The 24133-nt window shown below is 42.1% G+C and overlaps 1 protein-coding gene across 1 annotated transcript; it reads left to right on the top strand.

The window, feature by feature from the left end:
* The first annotated feature begins 12301 nt into the window (after positions 1 to 12301).
* LOC141108922 (olfactory receptor 5AR1-like) lies at positions 12302 to 13243 on the top strand. Its single transcript, XM_073600884.1, has one exon. It carries the CDS (start codon positions 12302 to 12304, stop codon positions 13241 to 13243), a length of 942 nt encoding a protein of 313 aa, XP_073456985.1.
* The last annotated feature ends 10890 nt before the right edge of the window (positions 13244 to 24133 follow it).

Here is a 24133-nt window from a genome sequence, read left to right as displayed (position 1 = left end):
AGTAATGACTTTCGCCAATCTGTCAGCTAAAAGTCTGCCAAAAATTTTAAAGTCATTATTGAGAACTGAGATGGGGCGAAAATTTTGAGGGAGGGTGTGATCTTTAAGAGGTTTAGGGATAAGGGATACATTTGCTAGAAGCATATCCTCTGGAAACTGGCCACCCATCAGAATATGGTTAAATAGTTTGGTTAGTCTGGGTGCTAAGAGGGGAGCAAATTTCTTAGAATATAGTGAAGTGAAACCATCTGGGCCGGGTGCTGTTGAAGTTTTCAGAGATTTAATTATATTGATCATTTCAAGGTCTGTGCAAGGATCATTGAGGGTGGAAGCTTGTTGTTCATTGAGAGTGGGGAGATGTAACTTATCAAGCCACTTAATTGAAGTGTGATGGGGATGAGTTTGGGGGCCTGAGAGAAGATCTTTATAGAAAGAAGAGAATATGTCTAGAACTTCTTTAGGGTGTGTGACCAGGTTACCGGATTGATTTCGTAGCTTGTATATATGGGGGGGGTTTATGTTCTTGGTTGAGTTTTTTTGCGAACATGGTAGAGGTAGAGTTGCCATGTAATAGGAATTTGGCCTTAGAAAATCTGAGGGATTTTTCAGTGTCCGCTGAAAGAATTGTATCTAGGGCCTGACGTTTAGATTGAATTAGTTTCATAGTTTTGAGGGAAGGGGATTGGTTCAGTTTGTTATATAAGAGGTCTAGGTCTTTGGTGAGGCTTTTGATTTCTGTGAGTTTAGCTTTATTCTTGGCTGCTGTTATACTAATCAGGTGTCCCCTGATGACTGCTTTATGTGCAGACCAGAGTGAGGTGGGGGAGATGTCATTAGTTGAGTTATTCTTGAAATAGTCTTCAATGTGTGTGGTTATGTTTTGAAGAGTGGATGGATCTGATAAGATCGAATCGTTCAGACGCCAATTAAATGGGGTAGGGGCAAGACCAATATGAGAGGTTTCAAATTCAACCATGTCATGGTCAGACCAAGGACAGGGGTGGATTCGGGCTCTTGAAGAGTTTGCCAATAAGATAGGGGTGCTGAAGATATAATCGAGCCTAGCGTAACAGTCATGTGGGTGGGAGTAATGGGTAAAAGCCCTTACCCCAATGTTATGAGCTCTCCAGGAATCAATTAGTTGGAATTTGCTAAGTGAGCGATTAATTGATTTAGAGAATGCTTTCGTCGTGAGGACAACTTTGCTTCTGTCTAAGGAAGGGTGGGCAGCTAAGTTAAAGTCTCCTCCTAGTACTATATGGGGGGAGCTAAGGCGGTCTAGAGTTTCAAAAAATTTGTTAAAAAAATGATGCTTGAGCATCGTTAGGGGCGTATATGGAGGCGATTGTAAGTGAGCGTTTGTTCATTATGCCTTTCAGTATAATGAATCGGCTTTCTATATCCTTATAAATGTGTTGTATTTCAAATACGATAGAGTTACGGATGAAAAACGCTACCCCTCTAGATTTATTAGAGAATGTAGTGAAGTAGAGTTGGTTATAAGTTTTGTCAAAGTAGCATGGGTGGTTTTCAGTACAAAAATGGGTTTCTTGAAGGAGGATAATGTCTGCACCCAGTCTTTTATAGTGTCTGAAGGCCTTTTTACGTTTATGTGGGGAGTTAAATCCTTGTATATTGTGTGAAAATATCTTAAGACCCATTTTTAACAGAAGTAAACATGCAGATTATTTTGACTGGGCTAGAGAAAAATCTATATGAGAAGTGAGCTAAAATTTGATATATATTAGGGTGTACCCAGTTATTACCAGTGCCAGTACTACCAACATAGATTAGAGATGTGCAATATAGTATAAATCTATAGCATAGAATAAGGAAACAACTGTATAATAAAAGTTTGAATTTCTTCTTGAGTAAACCTGTAGAAGGATAAAGGTAGAATCTTCCAGTAATTATTATATTTAGAAACAATGCCATAAGGCCAAAGAAAAGTTGTAATTTGTAATAAACCGTAAGGGGGCCAGAGGACTCAGTGTCGTCTGACCTTACAAATTTTAAAGGTGGACAAAAAAAAGTCCTAAACTCACAAACCAGGCCTGCCGCGGCATCCAGATCAATGGAGGAGCCGCACCAGGCTGTGGATGAGAGCATGGGGACAAACCAGCGACGGCGGATGAGCCAGGTGAAAATTATATATCAAACATTAAGGTGCGAAATTGGAATAACATTCTGAACATAACCTCAAGAGTAACCAAACAAGTAAATTGTAATGTGAGGTGCAAACAAGTGGATTTAAAGTTATTATAACCTCTGCCTCTATAGTAGTCACTTGAGAGAGGCGGGGTAGAAAGGGAACCATCGAAACCAGCATTATATTGTAGTTGGTAGGGGTACCATCTGGGAAGAAAGTCAAGTTCAGCATAGTATTGTATTTTGAATAAGGGGTGGTGAACCCTTAAGTGTTATGGGCTGAGTCCGACCCATGGTTGTTGCGTAATGGGAATATGAAAAACCAGTTATTTTATGATGCAAAGAGAGAATTAAGACAGGTGTGTACAAATTGGATAAAATCAAAGGACACCCTTCATCATCTTTTCCAAAAATAAATAAATAAATAAAAAAAAAAAAGGAAAATGTCTCTCCCTATTCAGATCAGTATGGCTGTTGTAAGAGGCTCACTAGGATGAAAGTTGTGTGACGGCAGTCAAATAAAATGTAGTAATGTAGAAAAACAGGAACTTTTCTTGATGGATTTTGCTGCTTTGTTTTTAGATACAGAGCATGTGGCAAGAGGACTAGACAGGATTCTCAGGCTTGGACTTGGGAAGATTGGCGCCATCTTCTCTGTTCTCTTTGATTGCGGCGAGAAGAGGGGGTAGACCATATGGGGGATGAGCGAGGTGTTGCAGGGAGACGGTTCGGGGGTTCTGGTTGTAACAAGCCCAATTTGATAAGTAGATCTTTTCCTTCGATGATGTTATATACTGTGTGCGTGGTGCCATTATGCATCACCGACAGTTTAAATGGGAAACCCCAGCGATATTTGATTCTGTTTGTCTGAAGGATTGTAGTGACTTCTTTCATCCTGCGTCTGCGATCAAGGGTAGCTGAGGAGATATCGGGATAGATTTGCAATCTGACACCATCCAGTTCAATATTTGGTGTATTTCTGGATGCCTTCATGATATCCTCTTTAGTGAGAAAATCCTTCATGCACAGTATTATATCACGTGGAGGCTTGTCAGAGGGTGGTTTGGGGCGAAGTGCTCTATGAATCCTGTCGCAGGCGAAGGCTGACAGAGGCTTGTCTGGCAAAAGCATGTGAAAGACTCTAGACACTGCAGGGAAGAGATCTGTGGTAGATTCAGGGACCCCACGCACTCTAATATTACTTCTGCGATTGCTATTGTCCAAATCTTCCACGTGTGCCTGCATAAAGGAAAAGCTGTCTGCAAGTGTTTCATAGTCCCTCCTGAGATCACTGTGTGCAAGGGAGAGTTTGTCATGTTTAGTTTCCAGCACATCTGTCCTGCTTCCTATGTTAGCAATCTCCTGTGTTAGGGCATTGGTCGATTTGTGAAGTTCAAGCTGTATCTTATCAGCTAACTTCTCATGTATGGCTGAGAGACTGGCATCTAGGTCAGCTTTAGTCAGGGGCATGTTGTACTCACATTCCTTGGTAGGCCGCAGATGTGTCGGTGTGGAGCTGTTAGATGCAGCCCGTGAGCCGGCGCCATTTTGGGACATCTTTCCCTGCTGTTGTTCCAGGCCGAGGAGGTAGTTGGTTAAAGAATGTCCGGAGCCCCGTTTGCTCCTCTTTTTGTTCGATCTCATGCACCGCTATGTTCCTCAGGGGTGCTTGGATGTTTTAGACATTTTTTGAGCGAAAATAGCCCTGGGAATCAGGCCTGGCGATCCCGGTCAGACGGAGCTCTCAGCAGACATGTCTGTCCCGCATCGCGCCACGCATGCGCCCCCAATTAGATTAATTCTATAATGGTGAAGAGGTTTTGCGGCTTTATTAAGTAGCTTCTTCAGTTCCAATGCATATCAGAACCATACCCTAGCATTTCTAGCCACACGTGGCTCAGTCCTATTAATCCAATCAATATAAAATGTGTCAAGGCACATGTTGACTGTCCAAAAACAGAGTGGGACTTGAGAAAGTTTGTGGAAATACACTATTCTAACAACACAATCCAATACTTTGGTGCCAGAAAGAGTGCAACAGCTGTTAATCCTTCAATTTACATTGCTATAGGTGAGAGCTGTTGTAAAATCAGCAGATGTTGAAGCGTAATTCTATAGGAAGAAAAACCTTTAGTCTTGCTTTGGGTCTTCCTGCTCACTGCAAGGTTTAACTGCTCATTTTGCCCAGGGGATGGTGAATCTTCTTTTTCAATGGTTTTTATTGAGATTTTTCAGTAGAAAAGGTAATATTCAACAGGTACATTGGCTACAATTAAGATACAATAGTTGTGGATCAGAATATAAAAAATCTTTGAAAACCAAAACATCAGATGGTCAATATGAATTACTCTATGTACGAAACTCATAACAGTCCAGATTTGTGCACAACAAAAATATACCATCTCCTGCTCAATCACATTTCATCTCTCCCCTCCCAACAGTTTGTTGCAGAGGGGAGGAGAAGGGGAAGATGCTGTGGTGTATTGCCCAATAAACATCCCCTCTACTAGGGCCCTACGAATGGGGCACCAGTGGGGACGAACAGCGTCCTTGTCATCCTCATCCCACAGCACTTTCCCAGTGTACAGAAGTGGGTGCATAATGTACCATATGATACTTCACTTGGCCATGTGGCCTTAGAAAACAAGAAGAGAGAAAGAAAAGAAAAAGAGTAGGAAAAAAAGAAGGAAAAGCAGGAACGTAGAAGAACAATACAAAGGCAGGTGTGCACTCTTGCCTGTAAAAACAACAGTAATGTAAATGTCCTATGCAGCATCCGAGAGCTATTTATTCCATGGGTCCCAGATTTTTTCAAAAAAGGCAATTTTATCATTTAGGACCACCAAAAGGCATTCATTCACTTCTCTACTTTTAACTCTCTACTTTCTCCACCACCATCTCCACCCGGTAACTCACTCACTGCTCATGAGCTTGCCAATCACTTCAAAAACAAGATTGATGCAATTCGTGGGGACATCTCCACTGCACAGACATCTAAACCCACTTAACATACCCTGTACAAATCCGCTCTCAACACTCTCCTCTTTTGACCTTGCTACTACCGAAGAGGTCTCTAAAGTTTTCTCAGAAGCCTGCCTTACCACCTGTCCCCTGGATCCTGTTCTCTCACATATACTGCGGACACCCTCTTCTTCTATTTTATGCTCCCTCAATCACATCTTTAATCTCTGCCTCTCTACTGGCACCTTCCACTCCCTTCTAAAACATGCCCTGATCACCCCAATACTTAAAAAGCCCTCACTGGATCCCACCAGCCTGAACAACCTAAGACCCATCTCCTTGCTCCCGTTTACAGTAAAACTTTTAGCACGCTTAGTCTACAACCGCCTTAGCTCCTACCTCGCTTGTTACACTTCACTGAAACTGCCCTATTGAAACTCACTAATGACCTACTAACTGCTAAAACCAATGGCCACTACTCCCTACTCATACTACTTGACCTCTCTGCAGCCTTTGATACTGTTGACCATCCCCTCCTCCTCAAAAAACTCCATTCTCTTGGCCTGCAAGACTCTGCTCTCTCCTGGCTCTCCTCCTACCTATCACAGCGCTCCTTCAGTGTGACCTATAACTGTTTCCTCCTCTCCACTTCCTCTTTCTGTAGAGGTACCTCAAGATTCTGTCCTCGAACCCCTTATCTTCTCCATATTAAAGAAAAAAGAAAAAAAGAAAAGCTGGGAACCTGAAGAATAGATGGGTGGTGCTGCCCAAAATACAGGCAGGGTGTGTAGCACAGCAAATAACCATAGAAAAAGAAAAACAAAAAATGGTATACACCCAGAAGGCTACCTCCTCAAATTTATTAAACATTTGCAAAAAAAACTTCCTGACAAAGTTCCGGGGGCCGGAAAAAAACATGTAGATCCATTTGGAGCAGTACCCCTCACACCCCCTGATGTATCGCATCTTGCATTGCCTGTCTGCATGATTTCACCTACCTGATAGACCTATCAGAGGTTTATGGTGCACTGTGCTACAGGATCATCCCAATTCATTACAGCCTGCTGTCCTGCTCCTGTCTTGTGTTCTATGGGATGTCAGCGGCTTGAATTTTTTACTGGGGATACTGAACACCCACGCTATCCACACAGGATATCTTCACTAAGGACTATGGATTATATGAACAACATATAAGAGCAGCTGGAAAACCACAGGAAAGTGAGTAACCCATATATAGACAGACCAACCTTATCGGAAGTTTCCATGAGGTACCTAGAGGTTCTGGGACACAGTGATATAGTACTGGCCGGATCGGATGTCTATTGCGCTACCAGATAATTGAGTTCATGTGCTTTGAAGTTATGTCCTAGTGGTAACTATTGTTTATAGAAGGAATTGCCTTATCCACTTTTGAAATCTAGCGGAGCAAGCAGTGGACATTACTCTCATCCTTTATGTGGTATTTAATAAGGATATATACCATAGCAGATTGCCGGACATCATCTTAGCACCTGTTGCCTCTGTGATTAGGACCTACAGGCACTTACCAATACCTGAGACTCGGGACTGGATGAGCAGCTATTGTGCTATTTTGTTTTGCATACGGGACTAGCAGTGGGTCTCAAATTTATTCATAGGATTTTGCATTCATCCTCCAGGTGTAGCTGTTTGATTGATTGCACTGCATTCGCCCATATCGGCTTTAAGGTGCAGTGCTATCCTTTCAGTTGCTTAGCTGGATGCCTGATGCCATTGCTGAAATTTATATTTTTGCAGGTGTCACCAGGGGTTTGTTCCATCTCTGTGAGGGGTCAGCGGCACAGCCGCACAGCCGCACAGTGTCAGCTCCTCAGGGAGATCCTGGTCAGGTAGTCCATGGGTCTGGGGGGTGGGGGGACTTTGTGGGGTTTGTAGTTTTTTTAATAAACTCCCATGGCTTCCAGTACCACCTCTATGCTGACAACACACAAATCTATCTCTCTACTCCTCACCTCACTCCTTCAGTCTCCTCTTGTATTGCTAACTTACTAACTGACATATCAACATGGATGTCACATTACTTCCTCAAACTCAATCCTTCTAAAACAGAGCTCATAATTTTTCCTCCAGCTAGTGTCTCTTCCCCTGACTTCTCCATCAAGATCAATAATACAATCATCAGTCCATCCTCTCATGTCAAGGTACTAAGTGTAATCCTAGACTCTGACCTTTCCGGTCAGCCCCAAATCCAATCACTATCCCAATCGTCCAGACTTCACCATCGAAACATCTCCAAAATACACCCCTTTCCAACCATTGACACCACTAAGCAACTTATTCACTCCCTTGTTATCTCTCGCCTTGATTATTGTAACTCCCTCCTCATTGGCTTACCTCTCCGCAAGCTGTCCCCTCTTCAGTCTATCATGAATGCCTCTGCCAGACTCATCCACCTTACCAACCATTCAGTGTCCACCACTCCTCTCTGCCAATCCCTCCACTGGCTTCCCATTGCCCAACAAAAAAAAATTAAAAACACTAACAATAACATACAAAGCCATTCACAGTTCTGCCCCGCGATAGATCACCAATCTTGTCTCCAAATATCACCCAAACTGTCCTCTCCACTCTTCCCAAGACCTTTTACTCTCAGGCTCTCTGGTCTCCTCCTCCCATGCTCGTCTCCAGGACTTCTCCAGAGCCTCTCCCATCCTCTGGAACTTACTTCCCCAATCTGTCTGGTTATCTCCTACTCTGTCCACTTTTGGGCGATCCCTGAAAACTCATCTCTTCAAGAAGGCCTATCCTGCCTCCAGCTAACAACCAAATCTTCTACTCCCCTCATCAGTTCATCCCTCACAGTCCTAACCTTTTTGTTTTTCCCTCTTAGATTGTAAGCTCGCAGGAGCAGGGCTCCTCTAACCCTCTATTTTTGAATTGTACTATTTGTGTAGTGTCTCCCTACATTGTAAAGCGCTGCGCAAACTGTTGGCGCTATAAAAATCCTGTATAATAATAATAATTCACCATGATCCAAGATGGTTTAGACTTAACTAGGCTGAACTGGATCGTAGGAGATTTCCATGATCTGGCAATGGCAATTCTAGCCGCCAGAAAAATTAATGTTACAAGCCATCTTTTGTATCCTGGAGTCCCCTCCACCGGGCACCGAAAAGTGCCTGTATATGATTCCGATTATTTTTATTTTTTTCAAACACTTATCATGTTTTTTCACTTTTCACATTTTTTTCACACTTTATTAATATTTACTATCTATTATGTGCTGCCAAATTGACATATATGTATCTATTACGTTTATGCCATGTGTATGTGCAGATATATGAAAATAATTTTTTTATCTGTTTATCAGCATACTAGTGTCAGTGCTGGATTGTCTCAGCTCATTCCTGTATCCTTGCTGCTGTCTTGTTTGAGTTACCTTGATCCTGAACTTCTGGCTTCCACGACTACTCTCTCGGATTACCCCTGCATCTCTGCCTGCCTCTGCTTCCTGTACCGACCCCAGCTTGGACTTCTGACTACGGCTCTGTCTCCTGATCTTGTACTTTCCTGCCAGCCTGTTGCCAACAACCGCCAGTCCCTGACTACGAGCCTGCCTGCCGATTTTGTACCTTACTGCCAGCACATTGCCAACTCCTGCCTGCCCCTGACTCTGCAAGTGTTCCTGTTGGACTTTTCCTTAACCAATCCTGTGATCAGCATCCCACCTCCTCCACGAAGGCTCCGGTGTCCCTGATCCTGCCAGCAGGCACCTGCACCCTTCCGCTGCCCTAGCAGCCCTGTCTCAACCTCCAGGGGTGCTAGGACCGGGACCGTGCAAGAGGCCACCCTCATCATTTCAGACTCCGCCGAAAGGTACGTGACAGGTGGTGACCCAGTGTGAAGGCAGGACTGCCTAATGGTGGGGCCATAGGGGCATGAGGAGACTTGAAACCATATGTTGTTGTCAGCCTATCCCATAAATTTAATGAAAATGACAGGGTGGGGCACATCATAGTTGGCCTGTCCTTGGCTCTTGGCCACATCAGATGGCTGATTTCTCTAGTTGGGCAATGAGATGATTTATTGTTCATCCAGAGTGGGCGGGACTGCCGCGTGTGAAAGCGAATTAACTGGGTCAATTGAGTGGCTTGATAATATTTAGTCAAATTTGGTACTCCCAGTCCCCCCTTTAGTTTAGGGGGATGATGAATCTTTATCAAGTCCCTTGCTCCCCCAACAGCCAGAGCTTTCCTCTGCTGTCCATCATTTCATGGTTGGGGGTGGTCCTTACGTACAATGCAGGACTGCTGGTCCTGTGTTATACAGAATGATGTCAGGGAGCTGGGACCAGTCAGGTAGCAAAGGGAAGAGGCTTTTGTGGGCCAATTTCACAGGTACCAGGAATAAGGGAGGCATATCACCATATTCATCATGACCAAAATATGCAGCTAAAGTGTTACTAAACCCAGGACCCTGCATTCACTATAGCTGGTCTCCCACAGTACACAGAACATGGAAATGCAATTATTTTGGTAAATATAAACTGTTAAATACCCTTTCTCATCAGCAGTATATAACAGTCTTGTGACTTATATCAGTGTCTCATTAAACCATGTAGGAAGAGTTTTCATTCTACTCTGGCTGTCCTATGAGGCTGCAGGACCCCTGACCCTCTGTCGGGACAGTGATGATTCATCCTGTGCTGATCACATGCACCCTCTCAAAAAAAAAAAAACCTCTCTAGCAATACATACCAAACTGAGCATGTGCAGAGTGATCCCAAAGGCTCTGTTCTATCAAGAGATGGATTGGGGGCAGTGGAAGAAGGGGAGAATCAGAGAATACAGGATCAAACAGCCTTTTTATACAATGAGGAGAATTAACACCTTAGGTTGCACAGTGATTATAACAAGAAAGCTTTACTGCATATACAGACTGATTTTACTGTTGTGGGTTTAGTAACACTTTAACCCTTGTAGTGGGAAGAGAGGAAAACTGTAAGAGAAAAGTTTCTTATCGAGAGTTCAGCAATAAAATGAATGGCAACACCCACATAGCAAAGTGGTAAAAAACACAAATTTTATTGGTAAATACTGCACCACTGAATGGTCCTAAATGTGTTTTCTGAAGAGCAGTAGAGATGCCACATAAAACCAGCTTACTGTGCCTGGATCATTATAGATACCAAATATCAAACTAAAATATATTTTCCACCCATTATCTTCATAAAAATTAGCAGGAACTGTTTAACCACTTGCCGCCCGCCATATAGCAGAATGACAGCGGCAAAGTGGTTTCAACTTCCTGACTGGGCATCATATGACGTCCTTGGGATATTAAGCCGCTGCGCGCCCCCGGGGGCGAGCATCACGGCGATCATTGTTACGGTGTGTCAGTCTGGCACACCGCAACTCCGATCTAGGTAAAGAGTCTCTGACGGAGACTCTTTACCATGTGATCAGCCATGTCCAATCATGGCTGATTACGATGTAAATAGGAAGAGCCAGTGATCGGCTTTTCCTCACTCGCGTCTGACAGACGCAAGTAGAGGAGAGCCGCTCGGCTGCTCTCCTGACAGGGAGGGGGTCTGTGCTGATTGTTTATCAGCACAGCCCCCCCTTGGATCCCACCCAGGACCGCCATCATGCCGCCCAGGACCACCAAGATGGCCATCCACGCTGGACCACCAGGTATGCCCCCCCTAGACCCCCAGGGAAATACTAATTTGTGCCCAGTCAGCTGCCAATCAGTGCCCACTCACAATGCCTACCACTGCCAGTGCCACCAGGGATGCCTATCAGTGCCTCATATCAGTGCTGTGTATCAGTTCCACATATCAATGCCTATCAGTGCCGCCTATCAGTGCCCATCAGTGCCCAGCAGTGCCGCCTATCAGTGCCACCCATAAGAACCCATCTTTGCAGCCTTTCAGTGCCCATCAGTGTTGCCTATCAGTGCCCACCAGTGCCACCCAGTGCCACCCCTGAGTGCCCATCAGTGGCGCCTATCAATGCCCATCAGTGCTGCATATCAGTGCCACCCATCAGTGCCGCCTACCAGTGCCCATCAGTGCCACATATCAGTGCCACATATCAGTGCCCATCGTCAGTGCCCGCTCATTGGTGCCACCTCTGACGGAGACTCTTTACCATGTGATCAGCCGTGTCCAATCATGGCTGATTACGATGTAAATAGGAAGAGCCAGTGATCGGCTTTTCCTCACTCGCGTCTGACAGACGCAAGTAGAGGAGAGCTGCTTGGCTGCTCTCCTGACAGGGAGGGGGTCTGTGCTGATTGTTTATCAGCACAGCCCCCCCTCGGATCCCACCCAGGACCGCCATCATGCCGCCCAGGACCACCAAGATGGCCATCCACGCTGGACCACCAGGTATGCCCCCCCTAGACCCCCAGGGAAATACTAATTTGTGCCCAGTCAGCTGCCAATCAGTGCCCACTCACAATGCCTACCACTGCCAGTGCCACCAGGGATGCCTATCAGTGCCTCATATCAGTGCTGTGTATCAGTTCCACATATCAATGCCTATCAGTGCCGCCTATCAGTGCCCATCAGTGCCGCCTATCAGTGCCACCCATAAGAACCCATCTTTGCAGCCTTTCAGTGCCCATCAGTGTTGCCTATCAGTGCCCATCAGTGCCACCCAGTGCCACCCCTGAGTGCCCATCAGTGGCGCCTATCAATGCCCATCAGTGCTGCATATCAGTGCCACCCATCAGTGCCGCCTACCAGTGCCCATCAGTGCCACATATCAGTGCCCATCGTCAGTGCCCGTCAGTGCCCGCTCATTGGTGCCACCTCATTGGTGCCACCTTATCAGTGCTCATCAGTGAAAGAGCAAACGTACTTATTTACAAAATTTTATAACATAAACAAAAGCAAAACTTTTATTTTTTTCCAAATTTTCGGTCTTTTTTTATTTGTTTAGCAAAAAATAAAAACCGCAGAGGTGATCAAATACCACTAAAAGAAAGCTCTATTTGTGAGAACAAGATGATAAAAATTTAGTTTGGGTACAGTGATGGATGACCTCGCAATTGTCATTCAAACTGCGACAGCGCTGAAAGCTGAAAATTAGTCTGGGCAGGAAGGTGTATAAGTGCCCTGTATTGAAGTGGTTAATTATTTGTTGCTTACTCAATAGTATTTTATGAATAGGGTGTTTATGCTTGTTTTCACATTTTATTCCAGCTTATGGACCAGACAAATTTCAGTGTCACAACATATTTCATTGTAAATGGATTCTCAGATCATCCTGGTTTACAGCCTGTAATATCCATTATGGTTCTGTGCATTTACCTTGTCACCATTGGTGGTAACATGACAATTCTTCTACTGGTCTGTCAGGATCAGCAACTTCACACTCCCATGTACTTCTTTCTGTGTAATTTATCCATATTAGACATCTGTTGCTCAACCAATAATCTACATAATATCATTATCAGTGCTATAACAGGAGACAACACTATTTCTGTTTCTGGTTGTTTATTACAGATCTTTATATTTTTATCCCTAACATGTGCTGAGTTGCTTATATTAGCCACCATGGGCTATGATCGTTATGTAGCCATATGCAATCCACTATACTACAGCATGATCATGACTTCTCCAATTTGTACCCTATTAGCAATGTCATGTTGGATTTTGGGTGCCTTAGAAAGTATCCAAATTGTTTTGGAATTGTTCAGGTTTACCTGCTATAGATCAAACATCATCAACCACTTTTTTTGTGACATCATGCCAGTGATGAAGTTGACTTGCAGTGATACAACCTTCTTAGATCTTTATATCCTTACCCTAGGAGTTTTAGTTTCGGCTTTTTCTCCATTTCTTCTCACAGTCATTTCCTACTTCTTCATTATTGTTTCTATTCTGAAGATCAAATCCTCCACTGGCAGGCATAAAGCCTTCTACACTTGTTCTTCACACCTCACAGTCTTCATGTTACTATACACAACTCTTGCTATCCAGTACATGAGACCCCATACATTAATAAACTTAGACTCGAATAAACTAATCTCTCTCTTTAACACAGCTGCCATGCCTCTGCTGAACCCCCTGATTTATAGCTTGAGAAATAAAGATGTTAAAGCATCTTTTAGCAGAAGATTTAGGGTTATTAAGCTAAAGCTGTAGTACTGGTAATAAGTAAAGGAGCAGAAACAAATATTAAACAAAACCTAATTACTCATGAGTAAGTATGATCAAACTCTGAAAATGTTGGATCAAAGGACAGGTCACAAGTCAAATCTAAATTATTTTAGGTCTGGTTTTACCTCTTAACTTCTAATATGTGAGTAGCAATGTATCATAATCTGCAGGACACAACAGAGAAGGGATCAGCCGAAGGAACCACAGCAGCCAATGGATAACATGCTATTCCATAGACCAAGAAGTGTGGGATTTGATTGGTTCTGGAAGCTCTGGCCCAAAGTGAAGTTTCAGAAAACAAGCTAATAGACAGTATAAAGCTGTTTTGTTCACAGGGTAATTCAATTGTAATTTAGTTATCCACCTAATAGGTCACTTAAAAAAAAATGTTTGTTAATGCTAGCCATTGTTTAAATAACCTTCATAGACACATTTTCAAAGCTTTTCTGACAGCTGAGCAAAGCCTGAGCCAACCAAAGAACACAGATAATGCCTTGTGAGTTGCATTATCAGTTTAATGCAGCCAGGAGCCCAAAAAAATTGCAGTGTCAATTTTGTGTCTTGTCTGTGTCAATGTCTTTGATACAAAGCAATGCTGGCACACCAGTAAGTGTTTGTGTGTACACACATGAACATCTGCTTCATAAACATTGAGGCAAACATTCTTTGATATTTATCAAAGCTGAAAGAATGCTGTGAAATTACACTTGTATCATCATCATGTATGAACCCTAAAAATACTTACTTTGCTGGCAACAAAGTCACTAATATAAGGCTCCCTGAACCAACGTTATGACGAGAAGATCTAAAGAGATCATTAATAATTATTTAGACAAATGTGTAAATAATCTTTCCCTTACATAAATATCTAGTTCCTTTATTTTAGAGACAAAAAAGATATTCAAATCAATATTACAATTTTATATCCAATTGATAGATTAAGCCTAGGTTCACACTTATGCGGTTCTCAAAAAGCTGTGATCCATGCGCACGACATTCCAATCACACTGCCCTTGTGATCTGCTGCAGGTGTCAATACAAAGTCAATAACACCCAAATGCAGGTGCATGCAGTGCCTGCAATACATTTGTGTGCACTGGATAGCATGGTACAAAACGACCATGCAATCCATTTGCAGTGCGGCTCCAAAAAAGGTGCATGCACGTCTTTGGTGCAATGCGGTGAGATTTGAGCCCATTCAAAATGAATGGACTCAAATCACATTGTACTGAATCGCATGTGAATTTCAGAAATGCCATGCGGTTCCTGCCTAATTCACATGCAGTTCATAGTGTGAACCAAGGCTAAAACTTGTTGATTTTGTTCTTAAGGTCATTCTATAACATAATATTAACACCCTAAACAGAAAAATGGTATCATAATTGACTAATAAAACTCAAACCACTTTGCTAGATCTAGAGTGTTAGATCTTAAACTAAAATTTAGGCCCAAAAATAATTTGAATACATTTAAGCTTATATTGTCAATAAAGTTTTTGATCTCCTGTTGTCTCTTCCGACGCGTTTTAGGATCTCAATATTAATCCCTTCATCAGGGGGCATTTATTTCAGGAGATATCAAGACAAATTACATTCTATAATAGAACATAACAGAAATCTGAGTATAACATTTCTGTTATGTTCTATTATAGATTGTCATTTGTCTTTATCTCCTGAAATAAATGTCTGTGATGAAGGGATTAATATTGAGATCCTGAAACACGTCGGTCGAGACAACAGGAGATCAACAACTTCAATTGTATCAACTGTATTCATGCTTTTATTTATGCTATATATGGTGATGTATTCACCTATCTTTTCAATATTTTTACAAGAAATTTTGTATTTTTCTAAAGGTACTTATATTCTTCAAACATTATATATATAGTTGCCCTTTAAGTCCCCTGTGTACGCTTTTTTGGGGGGCACTTCATTTTCTTCTATGGTTATTCAGTATGGGATATTGACAACAACTAGGTCTTTTTAGGTGAATCTACTTTAAACTATATTGTCAATAAATGTGCTCACAAACACACAATAGAAGGGGTTCTCTTGTGCCAAACATGTTCCTAAAAACCTGTATATCTTTCCATTGGTCTCAGAAATATATGTGTGTTTAACACCATCAAATGCATCAAATCAAAAGATCAAAGTTTTTAAACAAATGGTAGGAGAAGATGTGAGAATTTTTCACCACCCCCACCCTCTTGGTCATGTACAGAATACAATGTATTCTGTGAACCATTCACACATCACATGGTATTCTTTGAATGGCTATGGGGAGGAAAAACAACACTAGCACTGCAGTTTGTGGGACCCACAGCTCTCATATCTAGAGAGGGTTGAAAGAACAGTGACAGAATTGTACTATCCAGCAGAAAAGGAATTACTGAAGTTAGGAACTGTAAAGTGATCCGGCCACATGGTACAACTTAGGAATTTATTCACACCTCAAAATGTGCAAACAATTCTGTTCCCAGTGTTCCAATTTATGGGTGATATTACAGTGACTTTCATTTGACAAATGAACTTTTAATATGTAATTCAATAAAAGATGCAATATTGTAATATTTTTCAAGATACATATTTTGAATCCAATTTTTCACCTGTTTGTGTCAGTTAAAGCTCTTAAGAGCTTAGGGTACAGCTTAGATTTGTACAATTTCGGTGTTGCCTTCAAAGCAAGACCCTCCATTTGCTGCACTAAATTTTTTTTTTTTTTGGCACATGTCCCCAATTGCAGTGCCCTGCTTACCATGCCTTTTTTGACAGTAGTCTACCAATAGCCCTAAAATTAATCAACAAGATTCACACCCTATAGACGTAACTTCACCTCTAAGTTTGGATTCAGTAAACTTTGAACAAGGTTAGCCAAACCCTTGGTAGATCGAACCCGGGTGGATTTGCCCATTGCTAGATAGGGGGCAGAAATATCATCCATCCAGATAAGCCCCAACAACAGAGTTTATTAAGAGTGGGTTTCTGAAGTGGGGAGGCCTTGGTGTAGCGTGGATAGGTGAGCATACCCTATTAGAGGAGAGGAAGGCCTGATTGGGCAAGTGATGGTGTCTCTTTAAATAAGACTTTTTTATCAAGCTTAAATTGGTAGGACTTAGTTGTGCAACAGGGTAAAATAGTCATATTACAAAACAATTACTAGACCATGTTTTGTGATCCTGTATTGTTTTTGTATTCATCTACACTTTCTGACCTGTTGTTCAAATTGGATCCTTTATCTTGGAGAGTCATTACAATCTTTTGTTCTACTGAATTCCCCCAGCCTTGGAGAATCATTAAAGGGGTTGCAAACCCTCTTTTTTTTTTTTTTTAAATAACAAACATGTCATACTTACCTCCACTACGCAGTTCGTTTTGCACAGAGTGGCCCCGATTCTCCTCTTCTGGGGTCCCCCCCGGTGGAGCTGGTAGCTCCTCCCCGCATCGATAAGGCTCTCCTAAGGTGGACACTCGTGCGGGAGTGCTCCCGAGTCCTGCATCTGTGTACATTCACACAGAATGCAGGACTGATTCACACAGATGCATTCTGACTACTGTACAGTGAATCTATGGAATAAGTCCACATATATTGTATCTAAGATACTGAGATGATGATAGAGTAATAAATGTAATCTGGATCATATGGTATTACATTCCTCTGAATTCTAAAGCACAATTTAGCCTTGTAATATGTGAGGTCCGTCACAGGGAGTTAATTCTATGTCCAGTTAGGGCAGTGGTTCTCAACTCCGGTCCTCAGGACCCACTAACAGGCCAGAATTTAAGTATTACCTTGGTGGAGATACAGACTAGAACACTGCAATCACTGAGCAGCAAATGATATCACCTGTGATGTATTTCAGTTATCCTGCAAACCTGGCCTGTTAGTGGGTCCCGAGGACAGGAGTTGAGAACCACTGAGTTAGGGTAAGCTGAAGAGCTGATCACTGAAGAATGAATGCTGGAGCACCGCTGTACTTTGATTACTATTGGAGATGCCAGGACTTTGGAGAAAGACTCTTTCACTATGAAGAGACTTTATTTGCATGCTTGTGTGATGCACATGAAGCACGTTTAATACAGTTTGGTTTTTAAGACTTTAAAAGTGAAGTTTGCTGCACTTTAAAAGATTGTATTTATTCAAATTTGTTATGTTGTTTTTATTATCCTTGATGTACTGTGTGTGTATCTTATATATATATTCATATATATATATATATATATATATATATATATATATATATATATATATACATATATACATATATATAGTATATAAACACATATAAAGTACTGTGCAAAAGTCTAAAGCCTCGTACACACAATCAGATTGTTGGCAGACAAGAGCCAGACTTTTGTCCGAAGGGCGTGCGCACAAATGTAGTACTAGACGTACTACAAGCCGATAAAGAGGAAGTTCAATTGTCAGGCGCCACCCTTTTGGCTCCTTCTGCTAATTTCATGTTAGTAGAAGTTTGGTGAGTGTTGATTTGCGCTTTTCATTTTGCGCTTTGCAGTTTGTTTCTGAACGGCCATTCATCAACCAGCCATGTTGCGGAATCGGAGGAGAGAACGTGCTATTATTGGCCTTGAAGTTATTGCTTTGATCCAAGTCCAGTCCAAAAATTGTGTAGAATAATACTTTGCTATGTGTTTTACTTCAAATGACAGTTTGAGAGTAGGCCAGTACATTTTCAAAAATACAATGGAAAATTAACAAGGAACACCACCATAGTTGTATCTTTGAGATTAAAAACTACAGGATAATAGTGCTGTGGTAACTTGGCCAAAAAAAAAATAAAAAATACAAGCATAATAATATTATTCTTGATATCACTAGAAAACAAAAGAATTTTCAAATACGTTTGCCATAACTTCATCAGTATCACCAGCAAAGCAGCTTCATTATTATCCCAATAAAGAAGAAGAGAATTGTGTGCTGCATTTCGCCAATTCATAATTTGCCACGTCACGAATGTTAAATCTCCATTATGAACGCTAGTTTACAAGACCGAATGCTTCCGGCTCGTCCTTGCTTCCGAGCATGTGTGTTTGTACTTTGGACTTTTGTGTGACGGACTTGTGTACAACAATATGAAAATCTGACTGTTGTCCGCTGAAAATTTACTAGCCTGCTAACCAACATTTGTTGGCCGAAAGTTGGACAATTGTCTGATGGAGCGTACTAACGGTCGGATTTTAGGCAAACAGTCTGTCATCACACAATTCCCTGTCGTAAATCCGATTGCGTGTACGAGGCTTTAGGCAGGTGTGAAAAAAATGCTATAAATTAAGAATGCATTCAAAAATAGAAGTGTTGATAGTTTATATTTTATAAATAAATGAAGTTGAAAATAAATGAACAGAAGAGAAATCAAAATAAATATTTGGTGTGGCTACCCTTTGCCCTCAAAACACCTGCACACAGTTTTGAAGGAACTCGGCAGGTAGGTTGTTCCAAACATCTTGGAGAACTTACCACAGATCTTCTGTGGATGTAGGCTGCCTCAAATCCTTCTATCTCTTCATGTAACCCCAGACAGACTCAATGATGTTGAAATCAGGGCTCTGTGGGATCCAAACTTTACACTGAAGATAGTTCTTAATTTCATTGGCACTATGTTTGGGACATGTTTGGGGTCATTGTCCTGCTGCAGAATTAATTTGGGGCCAATCACATACCTCCCTGATGGTATGGCATGATGGATAAACATCTGCCTGTATTTCTCAGCATTGAGGACACCAGTGATCTTAACCAAATCTCCAACTCCATTTGCAGAACTGCAGCCCCAAACTTGCAAGGAACCTCCACTATGCCTAGCTGATGCCTGTAGACACTCATGCCTGCACGCACACACACTTAATTTCTGCCCTTCGTGAACAAACTACCTTTTGCTACAAAAAGGTTAATAATGACTATCACAATTAATGTAATAAAGCTTAATAAATGTGTAACTTAAAATATATAAGAAAAAAGTGATACAATTGTCCAAAGAAAAAAGACTGATGCAAACAGTCAATGTTTTCAGTCCCACATGCCGTGATGAAAGTTAAAGCTTCTAAGAAAGCCAAGGTGACACCATCCACTCTCTTGCAAGGCTTAACAGAATGCTTGTGACTCCCTAATAAGAGTGGTCAGTAAACGCTTATTTAAAACAGTACAGCCAGCATCATGAGAGAGAATAATCTTCATAGAAGAGCCCGAAGAAGCATCAAATGGTTATACCACAACCACCTCTACGGTTAGCAATAACTTCGCAGCAATCCAACTCGACCAAATAGGATCATGTAGGCCGCTCTCAGCAGGCTCTTCTCCTGAATGTTGCTGTTTGCCCATAACACTCGACAGTGACTGTGCAGCCTGGAAGTCACGATTGGGAGTCAACTGCACCAAAATTGCAGTTTACCAATTCTTAGATGTGATGGTTGTATTAGTTTCCTTTTTTAGGCTTTCTTTCTTCTATTATCACCTGGTAATCCAGCCAACAAGTGTGTTGTTTTTCACAGCACAAACTGTCCAGCTGAATGTACCAATTTTCATGGATGAGACAAATCACTTAACACTTGAAGGGGTGATTAAAATGATTATCTTTTATTTATTCATGCAAACCTTTATCCCAAAAGGAAAAAAGTGTTTGTTGTAACTATGACTATAAGACCCCTTTCAAACTAAGGCGCTCAAAAACTGTCTATAAAACGTCTGGCGTTTTTGCGACGTTAGCTGTGTGCTTTTTTTAAGGTCATGTGACCTTAAAAAAAAAGGAGCCATTTTCTGATGCTTTTGAAGCTCTTTGGAAGCGGTTCCCATTTATTTCAATGGACAGGGGTGTTTTTTGAGGTGCTTTTTAAAGCGATCCAAACATGCCCCAAAGATGCTGCTTGCAGGACTTTTTGCACCGCCCCGCCAGCGCACTGCCCCAGTGTGAAAGCGTCCATTGAAATAAATGGGATGCAGTTTTCAGGTGCTTTTCAGGCACTATTTTTAGCACAAAGGCGCCTGAAAAGTGTGAAAGGGGTCTAAAGTGTGAGCTGGAGTTTGGCTTCAATTTGTTAGTGGTTTTAAATATGCTAATACATTTAACACTACCTTCCTCCCGACTGACAATACTTCTGCCTGCTGTGCCTCTATTCCTCCAGTGAGTGGTGTCTCACTAATGCAGGAGGTGTGCTACTGGCCAGATCGCCAGGTGAAAATGGGAAAAAAAGCCAGAGAAAAGAAAACCAATGCAGTGACCACATCTAATGACTGTTAAGCTGCAATATATTACATTTTTGGTCTTGGGTTTAACACCGCTTTAAGGCTTTCTAGGGGTTTAAATTATGCATATCATTTCCTAACTACCTATCATGTTTTTTGAGGCCCTGGAGCACCAGGACAGTAGTAACACCTACAAAATGACCCCATTTTGGAGAGGAAACATCCCACAGTATTTTTAAGAGGCATGGTGATTCTTTTGAAGACTTCATTTTTTGCTACAAATGTTTGGAAAATGCAGAAAGAAAATGAAAATGTATGTTTTTTACACAATGTTGTCAATTTAATAAGATATTTCTCACACACAGAATAGACATACTTAGAATTACAACCCAAAACACATTCAACCCCTCCTCCTGAGTATGGTGATACCAGGTCTGAGGAGTAAAAAATGCATGTGCATCAGTAGTCAGTGGGATAAATAAATGCCACTGCATCTGTGGTAGGTGGGAGTAATAAATTCCCCTGTGTCATTTGTCAGTTAAAAAATACCCCTCTATATGTGAAAGTAAAAAATATCTCTGGGTCAGTGGTAGTTAAAAAAAAATGTCCATGTCAGTGCTCAGTGGGAGTGATACATGTCAAAGTGTTAGGGGTCAACAGAGGAGATCTCTGTGGCAGTGGTGCCCTTGTTGCTCCTGTGTTAGGGTAATATTATCACTATCATCAGTGTTCAGTGACACTAACCTTTATGACTGGCTCCATATCCTTCTGCATGTCAGCACTACTCCTTATAGTTATGTCACAACGGGGACTATACAGGCACTATCAGGAAGACGATCACTCCACCTAAGAGTGCCTGTTGCATTGCCAGATGATAGAATGCTCTTCATTCTAGTCCGAGCATCCTGCATGCAGGGCCATCTCATTGCAGGGTCTGGTCTACAGCAACCAACAGCCCATAACAGGCCCACCATCTGTAGTTTGGGGGTCAAAGCTTTAAAGCATAACCCTGTGCCAAATCTTTTTGTAGCTTTGGGTAAAGTTAGAACCCCTATCAGTTTTTTTTATTAATGCCTGTGTCCCTACTGGGGAGTTTTTTCTGTTCATTTATCCTGACAACTATGTCATCCTAAGAAAGAGTGAGTGAGAATCCAAAATTTTAACTGGAACAGTGGTAGAAGTGAAACCTTCCAATGGGGGCACTTGTATCGATGACAACTGTCAGAAGTAGCATATAATCAAATTTTATCCATGTACTTACACATACTTATCCAGTACTTCCTGTTATGTCTCTGGGACAGGACGTACAGGGATATTTTGCAATGACAATGGGCATAGCAGTAAAAATGTAATAGGGGCCAAAGCCTTCTGCTTTCTATCCAAAACATAAAAGTTTTGTTTGAGTTAGACTCCAAAGCATGGGTTTCCAAATGGGGGCTGCGGGCTGGATGTGGCCCTTTGCTTGCCTTTATGCGGCCCTTGGGGCACAATTCCTCCCACTGACACCAACGATGGGGCACTATTCCTCCCATTAACACCAATGATGTGGCATTATTCCTCCCACTGACACCAATGATGAGGCCTTATTCCTTTCACTGACACCAATGATGGGGCATTATTCCTCCCAATGATACCAATGATGGGGCACTATTCCTTCCACTGACACCAATGATGGGGCACTATTGATCTTTTATTGAAAAGAATCAAGCAACCAATTTTATACAAAAGTAGAAAACAAAACCATAGTACAAAACTGCAGAAATCAAAGAAATACACATCCATGTTCAGAATATATACAATATATATATATATATATATATATATATATATATATATATATATATATATATATATATATATATATATATATATACATATACACACACATAGTCCACTACCAAAACATTTTTAGAAAACTATTTACATAAAGCAGTAAGAAGGCCTAAGAGGTGCAACCCATCACCTATGTATGCAGCCATTTATCAAAATGTATCATAAATAAAAAAAATTTAGGGCTTTAAGAGACAGCCACACCCGGGAAAGAGACTCCTATCAGTCGGGGAGGCTTGAAATACCTCCACTCCTTCAACCAAGCCCCCTGACCCTGCTATTCTCTCTCAAAGACCCGAATGTTCCCTACCTCATGCAAAATGTCATACACCACCACCTCAACAGGAAGGATTTTATGCCGAGTGCTGGACCTGCATTCCAGGTGAAATAACGGACTACTAGGCTAACTAAAAAAAGTGTATTCAAACAAAGAACTCCACCAGTATTGAATGCTCTGTACACCCACTCAGCATAACCCAGCCTGGAGAGGAAAGGAACACCAAGGGCCCACCCCACCTGTTTGTACACCTCTACTGTATGTTAAAAGGGCAATGAAACAGAAAATGGTTCATAGTCTCCTCTTCACCTGAACACTCCTCCCGAGGATAGCTACGATCCATCTCACTGCGGAATTTCAAATTGCCCCGAACATAGAGCCTCCCATGGAAGCACAACTAGGCCAGATCCCTAAATTTAAGGGGGATGATATCCAAATTATTCAGTCTCAACCCTGCCCTCAAAATTGGACCTGGGCAATCCCTTAAGGCCAGAGGGTCATAAAAGACTACACTCAAGACTCAACTCATAAGGACTTTCTTTGGAACCAATCTGAGATCTTCAGCCGACAATCGCCACTGCTGCAGTAACTTCAGGCACGGAGCGACATAGGCTGGTAGCTGTCCATGATGACCCCTGAGATTCTTCACTTGGCCACCTTCTTCCCAAAGTTGTAGAAAAGGCCTAAACTAAGATCTAAACATGCCTGCCCATCCAGGAGGTTCCACTGCAAGCATATTACCAACGTTAAACTTGAGAAATAGCATTGAAAAGAAAAGAACTGGGTTGACCATACCTAAGCCACCCTCTCTCCTGGATAGATAGGTGACATTCCTCTTGATGGGGTTCAATCTTTTCCCCCACAGCATCTGGAAGAACACATTACTGACCCTAGCATAGAGAGACACTTGCAAGATGCAGACAAAGCTGACATACAAAAAGATCGGAATCAGGTAAGTCTTTATCAGATCAATCCTTTCCCTCAGAGTTAACTTCCATCTCTTCCAGCTGACCACCTTAGTATTGGCAATTTCCAATCTGCCTTCCCAGTTTTTGAGGCCATAATCGCCAGGTCCAAATTCAATGCCTAGTATCTTAATTCTTTCCTGGGGCACTGGAAAGGTGTCCGGGAGATCAAACCCCTCACCTTCCTTTCCCATCCAGAAAACTTCACTCTTTTCCTGATTGATCTTGGATCCTGATGCTTCAGAATACCGTGATGTCAGAGAGACCACCTCCTCCGCTTCATCCGTCCCAGTGACAATCACCGACACATCGTCTGCATAGACAACAACGATCAATGATGGCTCACCCAGGAGCCCCACTGGTACCCCACACAACATGCTGCTCTCTAGCTTCCTGATGAAGGGGTTGATTGCAAATACATAGAGCAGGGGACTCAGGGGACAACCCTGGTGCACCCCGGAGCCAACCTCAAGGGACTGCCCAACCCAACCATTAACAAGAGGAAAGCTTTCTGCCCTCTTATACAAGACTTTCAATCAATCGACAAAACCACCCAGCAGACCGTACTTACTAAGGAGCAACCACAGGTACTCGTGGTTAACAAACTAA

Source organism: Aquarana catesbeiana, linkage group LG09 (genome assembly GCF_042186555.1).
Source record: "Aquarana catesbeiana isolate 2022-GZ linkage group LG09, ASM4218655v1, whole genome shotgun sequence".
Taxonomy (NCBI): domain Eukaryota; kingdom Metazoa; phylum Chordata; class Amphibia; order Anura; family Ranidae; genus Aquarana; species Aquarana catesbeiana.
The sequence above is the reverse complement of the archived record's forward strand: the minus strand, read 5'-3'. Positions and strand labels throughout refer to the sequence as shown.

Coding starts and splice junctions, on each gene's coding strand:
- LOC141108922 (XM_073600884.1), top strand. CDS start 12,302: ATGGACCAGACAAATTTCAGTGTCACAACATATTTCATTGTAAATGGA.